Source organism: Mandrillus leucophaeus, unplaced genomic scaffold (genome assembly GCF_000951045.1).
Source record: "Mandrillus leucophaeus isolate KB7577 unplaced genomic scaffold, Mleu.le_1.0 Scaffold773, whole genome shotgun sequence".
NCBI lineage: Eukaryota > Metazoa > Chordata > Mammalia > Primates > Cercopithecidae > Mandrillus > Mandrillus leucophaeus.
In genome coordinates, this window is record NW_012108397.1 from 647,220 (window position 1) to 654,832 (window position 7,613).

The following is a 7,613-nucleotide window of genomic DNA, read 5'->3' on the forward strand; positions in this document are numbered from 1 at the left end:
TATTCTTTCTGCTAGTCTATATTTAACTAATTTTTATTTCATAAACAAGCATTGTTTTCATAACAAGAGAAAACTGTTGTTGATAACACCCTCTCCTCCCATTTGGAACTTTAGTGACCTGTGCTGAAGACCCATAGGCTTGTTATGCATCCCACAGGGATTACTGCCAGGCAAGGTGCTTTGGGAACTGTAGAGAGCTTTGAAGACATCAGCTGCCGCTCCTGGTGACTGGCTTACCCTTCAGACTTCGAGTATCTGGGCCTCCCTTCTTAGACTTAGGAAGCTGAGATAGGAGCATGGTGGAAGCCACAGCAGCCATAGCCAACTAAGAAAATACTCACCCCAAGGCTGGGCGCGGTGGCTCACGCTGTAATCTCAGCACTTTGGGAGGCCGAGGCGAGTGGATCACTTGAGATCAGGAGTTTGAGACCAGCCTGGCCAACATGGTGAAACCCCGTCTCTACTAAAAATACAAAATTAGCTGGGCGTGGTGGCAGGTGCCTGTAATCCCAGATACTTGGGAGGCTGAGGCAGGAGAACCCCCTTGAACCCAGGAGACAGAGGTTGCAGTGAGCCAAGATCACAACACTACACTCTAGTCTGGATGACAGAGTGAGACTCTATGTCAAAAAAGAAAGGAAAGAAAGAAAATACTCGCCCAGCATTGTATTTTATATACAGGTATGTAATTTTCAATTTGAACATAGTTCGATGAGTTTTGACAAACACAGGCAGTCATGTAACCATCACCACAATCAAGATGTAGAAAAGTTCCATCACCCCCCAAATTCTCTCCTGCTGCTTCTTTGTAGTCTCTCTTATCTCCACCCCCCAGCAGCCACTGATCTGTTTTCTGTCCTTATAGTTTTGCCGTTTCTAGGATATCACATAAATGGAATCATACAGTATGGTGACTCTGGAGTCTGGCTGCTTCTGCTCAGTAGAATACATTTGAGATTTCCCCACACTGCATTTATTCCATGGTATAAATGTGCAGGACCACAGTTTACTTATCCCTTCACCTGTTAAAAGGATATTTGGATTGTGTCTACTTTTTGGTGATTATGATTAAACATTCAGAGGTTTTTAGTATCAGTGTATGTTTTCATTTCTCTTGGGCAAATACCTAGGAGTGGAATTGTTGGGTTTGTATGTGAGTGTATGTTTATATGAAATGACCAAACTTAGAAGGTTTGGGCCAGTTCCTCTGGCCAGCACCAGGGCTATGCAGGGACCTGATGAAACATTGATAATATCCTCCCCTGCCATTTGGAATTTCAGTGACCTATATCGAAGACCCGGTAGAAACCATTTGTCTTTTCTGGAGTGACGCTTTCACTTTGCCAGCTGATGTGGGTTTCACCCTGCTAGGGAGGAGGTTGACCGCCTCCCCGTTGATGACTCTCCCCTTCCCATATCACAGACATGGAAATGACCATGAGTAGTGATAGTTCTTAACTTAAATAACTTTTTCATTAACTCTTTTTCTTTAATTAGGAAACTAATATATGCACATGATATAAAAAATCAAACGGTGTAAAAGGATGTCCAAAGAAAAAATATCCATCTCCCTCTCATTCCAGGCTCCCAGTCCCTTATACAAGAGGTAGCCACCATCTGCGATTTCTTGTATATACTTCTAGAAATTGTCTCTGCATATAATGATGCTTTTATATGCTGCTTTTAGATGTTTGCCTGGTCATCAAAGCAATAAAGTATTATAGTGGTCAGGATCATTATGAAATTGTTGGGTAATTTCAAACTTGTAATAACTTCTATGAGGGTCCTCAATCACCTTTAAGGACCCGCTGAAATTGTCTGTCAAGCATTCTCTGTCAAGTATTCTATCTCTGCATTTATCTGTGGCAGGTCAGTAGCTTTCATCAGATTCTCAAAGGGATCTGTGCACCAAAAGAAAGAAGAGGGGTAGGGAAGAAAAGAAGGAAGGAAGGACTATAGAGGCAGTCTTTTACAGACAAATGGTCGATAAATGTAGAATGAGCTTGGATACATCTGCAATTAGCTGTAACTCAGAATGTATAAGTTCCCATTTTACGTATTATTGCCCCTTGGTTTTATGATTGGAAGCCGGTAGAACCACTGATTTAACAGCATAGGCTAAGTTTTGTCTTGGGCTAAGAGGAACTGTGCCTGGCTGAGCCAAGAGGGACGAAGGCCATGGAGCTCTGCAACCTTGCCTGTGTGTTCAGACTGACTCACTGTGTCTGAGGAAGTCTGTTGGTAGCTTTACAACACATGCACTCTCTCTCCCAGGGCGAGCCAGTGACTGAGAACTTCTCACAGAAAGGAGTAGACAAAATTGCTTCCCACAAGAGGGCTTCAGGCTGAAAAATATTCAAGAAGAGTTTAGGGAAATTCCTGGGAGGCACAGCCATATCTGGCTCATGATAAAAGTTACAGATGTTTGGGGATTATCCTTGTTAAGTCAACATCAGGAGTTGGAGTGGGGAGCAACCAAGCTTTCCCATGACTCTTAAGTAATTTGATGCTCAAAACAGTTCTATGTTGGGGAAACCAAGGCAGGAGTATGCTAGCTACGGTGCAAACTACCCCACATCTCAAGGACTAAAGGCACTCCAGTTACATTTTCATGTATTGGGTGGGAAGGTGGGGTTTTGGCTCCACACAGTCATTCAGAGACCCAGGCTTCTATCTTCAGCACTTCCTCTCCAAGGGTTTAGTTAGCTAATAACAGGGCCCACAGCTAGAAAGTGATGGAGTCGGGATTTGAACCCAGCCAGTCTCATTCCAGAGTCTGTATTCTGAACTATTATGCTATAGTGAGAAGCAAAAGTACTGGCATCTAACTAGATCTACCTGGCATGTAACTTCAGAACTGGGAAGTAGGAGGTAACTTGGGATCCTCAGGAACATTTGTTCCTTGTTGCCAAGGAATCAAGCTCTTCTTTTTAAGGAGTGAGATGGGTAAATCTGAGAGACTTTTTTTTTTACTTTGTCTTCAGGTGAGAATTTTCAGGTTCCACACATAAAAATGAGAGCCTTTCCCCCACCAAAAGTGTGCCCCTGGAATAAATGTGCATGAGACTATGTTGCCTGGTGCTTGGGTCTTTCCACTAGCGAATATCAACCCCCAAAAGCTGATCACCCTTCCACCATGATACTGCTCATTGCAGGGAGGAAGTTTGAGACATCTCAGCAACCTCATTAAAACATTTTTTCCCAGTTGAAATGTCTTCTTGTAGAAACAACCCAAATGTCCCATAGAAAAGCCTGGAAAACCTGCTATGGTTTCTACAAAGGTTACACAAGGGGAACACCACATGGCCATTCAAAATGGCGATGACTCAGAAGGCTCTGAAAGATGTAGAAAGATGGATCTAATTTGCTAATGTAAAAAGGCAGATTATGAAGCTGTCCATTTTTTGTTTCAAAAAAATACACAAAGAATAAAAATTTAACTATTTAATATAATGTTTCCAATGATTATTCCTAATGGATTACAAGTAATTTTTATTTCCTCTCTCCCTATCTTCTCTTTTCTAACCTGTACTTTCTGAGTTTCCCACAGAGAAACATGTTTGACTTTGTATTAAAGTAACAGCTTTAAGTTCAAATGGTTCTAATGATCTGGGTGACCTTGAGCCACGGCTCACTTTCTCGAAATGGGGAGAATAGTTGTAGGATTTTGTGAAGATTAAACTATAAAAGTACTTAAAACAGTACATGCTCAATACATTTTTAGGTGTTACTGTCATAATTATTTTTGAAAATCTTTCCATTCTAATAAGTTCATTCCAAATCTAAGCCAAGCACACCTGACAGTCGTGAGGCTTTATCTCAATGCCTGGGAGTATGGACCCGTGAGCAAGCCAGCTTCCTCCTTTCCCTCCTCTGCCCTGGCCCTCTGCTGCAGGGCAAGGTAAAGCTAGGTGACTGGGATGCTTCTCTTTTTTTGTTTTAATCTTTCTTTTTTTTTTTGAAATGGAGTCTCAGCTCACTGCAACCTCTGCCTTCCAGTTTCAAGTGATTCTCCTGCCTCAGCCTCCTGAGTAGCTGGAATTACAGATGTGTGCCACCACGCCTGGCTAATTTTTGTATTTTGGCCTCCCAAAGTGCTGGGATTACAGGCGTGAGCCATCGGGCCCGGCCCAGGATACTGCTTTTAAGTGTGATCAGGGCAGCTTTGGCTGATGTCTCATTTCTGTCTTCTACACAAAGAAATAACTCATGGTTCTGGGCATAATGGCATTTTCGTTCAAAGCATGGATTCTGAAGTTAGACTGCCTGGGTTCCACATCCATTAAATGGGGAGAATAATAATGCCACCCTTCCAGGATCGGGGTGAGGATGAAATGACACTGCACATGAAGCCTTAGCACAGCATCTCAGTAAATGCTAACTCTCAGAGATACAATGGCAAGCCCCAGAAATCCACAAAGCATAACATCAACCATGTGGTAATGAACAATTTAGTGGTATCTTGTACACTCACAGAGTTGTGCAACTGCCACCTCTATCTAGTTCCAAAACATTGTCATCGCCCCAAAAAGCATCGTACCCATTAAGCATTCCGTCCCCATCTCCACCCTCCCCCGCCAACCCCTGCTGCTGGCAATCACCTATCTCCTTTCTCTCTTTCTGGACATCGCATGTAAATGGAATCACATAATATGTGACCTTTTGTGTATGGCTTCTGAGCTTTTTTGTTTGTTTGTAAACTATTTTAACCTTTTTAAAATTTGAGACAAGTTCTTGCTCTGTCACCCGGGCTGGAGTATAGTGGCATGATCTCAGCTCACTGCAATGTCTGCCTCCTGTGCGCAAGTGATCCTCCCACCTCGGCCTCCCAAGTAGCTGGGACCACAGGCGCGTGTCACCACATCAGCTAATTTTTGTATGTTTTGGTAGAGACAGGGTTTTGCCATGTTGCCCAGAGTGGTATCAAACTCCCAGGCTCAAGTGATCTGCCCACCTCGGGCTCCCAAAGTGCTGGGATGATAGGCGTGAGTCACCACTACACCTGGCCTATTTTAACCATTTTTAAGTGTACAATTCAGGGACATTAAGCACATTTACAGTGCTGTGTGACCATCGCCACTGTCTTTTTCCAGAACTACTGCATCATCCCAAACAGAAATGGAGGCAGGTTTTTTTTTTTTTTTGAGATGGAGTCTCGCTCTGTCGCCCAGGCTAGAGTGCAGTGATGGGATCTCGGCTCACTGCAAGCTCCGCTTCCCGGGTTCACGCCATTCTCCTGCCACACCCTCCCGAGTAGCTGGGACTACAGACGCCCGCCACCACACCTGGTTAATTTTTTGTATTTTTAGTAGGGACAGGGTTTCACCATGTTAGCCAGGATGGTCTCGATCTCCTGACCTTGTGATCCGCCCGCCTCGGCCTCCCTAGAGGCAGGTTTTCTAAATACCTGCATGAGTGGTTCTGCATCTTCAGCTTGTGTTAGAATCCTCTGGGGTGGGGGGCTCATTAAAACACAGATTGCTGGGCTCTCCCTTCCCCCATCCCCCACCACATCCCCCATCCCCACTTGCTGATTGAGTAGGTCTGAGTGAGGCCCCAGGATTTGCATTTCTAACCAGCTCCTGGGTGACGCTGATGCTGTTGATTTGGGGCCACACCTGGAAGACCGCTCTTTTAGATCAAAAGGTTTGCAGGACAGAGTGGATGATGGCATCCTTCAGGGTCAGTGAGAGAAGCCAAACTTCTATGACCTATGGGATAAGGGGTTTATTATAGGAATTAGATCTTATCGGGGCATCACCACCTGGATCTTAGGTCAGGGGCATTACCACCAGGTCCTGGGTATACGGGCAAGCTGGTGGAGAAGTCTATACAGCCAGCCCGTTGTCTGGTCCATCCCCAGCCAAGTGTCCAGGGGTGGGCCTGGGCTGCTGTTGGTTAACAGGACCAGCAGTCAGGAGAAAGAGCTGGATGCAGAATGGAGGACAGGCTCAAATGTGCTGGCACCCACTGTGCTGTCTCTCACAGCATCCAGTCATGATGACCTCTAAAGTGTAATGGCCGCTGCTTCACTTCCATCTCCCAGCTTTCCACAGCTTCCTCTTTTGACCAATTAAAACCTAGAACCAGTCAGAGAAGGGGATTCTGGGAAAAGTAGTTCCAGCCTAACCAAGCCGGCACAACAGGAACTACCACAGCTGATGAATCAGTCCTGGCCATGGAACCTCCTCCTTGAGCCCACAGTTGGTTTCTGGGGCTCTGCTGGGGGTTCCCTGACTCTCTTGACAGGACCTTCTAGCAGACACAGATGTGGTCCATCCCAGCAACGCCTTGCTCAGATCATCAGCTGAGAACGTAATAAAAACAGATTCCCAGGGCCCAGCCCAGGCCTGCCAAGTCAGACTTCAGCAGTGGGACTCATGAATCAGATTTTTAAACAAGCTCTCCAGCTCATTAAGGTATCTAGCCAGGTTTGGAACTTACGATGTATGGAAAAGAAAGTGAACTCTGGCCAGGCACAGTGGCTCACACCTCTAATCCCAGCACTTTGAGAGGCTGAGGCAGGTGGATTCCTTGAGCCCAGGAGTGCAAGACCAGCCTGGGCAACATGGCAAAACTCCATTTCTGCAAAAAAGAAAAAAATACCAAAATTAGTGGAGCATGGTGACACGTGCCTGTAGTCCCAGCTACTTGGAAGGCTGAGGTGTTAGGGTCACTTGACCTTGGGAGGTCAAGGTTGCAGTGAGTCAAGATTGTGCCACCACACTCCAGTGTGGGCAACAGAGTGAGTGAAACCCTGTCTCAAAAAAAAAGGAAGGAGGAGGGAGGGAGGAAAGAAAAAAGAAAGGAAAGGAAGGAAGGAAGGAAAGAGAGAGAGAGAGAAAGAAAGAAGAAAGAAGAAATAAAAAAAAAGAGAGAGAAGAAGGAGAGAGAGAGAGACAGAGACAGAAGAAGGGAAAGTAAAAGAGAAAGTAAGTGAACTCTGGGGCTCGACAGCCATGGGTTAGAATTCTGGTTCCACCACTTGCCAGCTCTGTGATCTTGAGCAAGTGACTTAACCCTTTATGATCCTATATTGTCTACAAGAGTGGCTCCTTTTCTACAATTTCACTTTCCACTGTTTCAGTTACCCGTAGCCAACTACAATCTGAACATATTAAATGGAAAATTCCGGAAAGATATGATTCATAAGTTTTAAATTGCATGCCATTCTGAGGAGCGTGATGAAATCTCACACTGTCCTCCTTCAGACGTGAATCGTCTCTTTGTTCAGCAGATTGGTGCTGTAGACACTACCTGCTCATTGGTCACTTAGGAGCGGTCTGGGTTATCAGATCAGAAAACGTCCTATGTGTAAGGTCAGGTGCTGTCTGTTTCAGGCATCCACTGGGGGTCTCGGAACGTATCCCCTGAGGATATGTACTCAGCTATTAAATGGGCCAATGCCTACCTTTTTCGTGGAGGGTTGTGGGAACCGAATGCGGCCATGTGTAACAAACTTCTGGCAGGTGAAATATTACTGTGCTTAATCCAGTTAATAGTTGTACCTAGACATGCCCAGGGAGTAGGTCAGATGGGCCCAGCATCTCCTCTTTCTACTTAGGAATCTGGGGTTTAACCTGATCATATTCTTTTTTTTTTTTTTTTTTTTT

At 45.0% G+C, this 7,613-nt stretch overlaps 2 protein-coding genes across 3 annotated transcripts in view; one reads left to right on the top strand and one right to left on the bottom strand.

The window, feature by feature from the left end:
- The window catches only part of TMEM51 (transmembrane protein 51), an 86,892-nt gene that overhangs the window by 28,984 nt on the left and 50,295 nt on the right, over window positions 1–7,613 (top strand). The gene's annotated exons all lie outside the window — the stretch shown is intronic.
- On the bottom strand, window positions 2,060–5,674 carry LOC105529606 (chromosome unknown open reading frame, human C1orf195). The gene is given in 4 exon segments (XM_011966786.1): window positions 2,060–2,119; window positions 2,122–2,247; window positions 2,249–2,345; window positions 5,577–5,674. Coding segments are annotated over 4 exon segments (381 nt in total).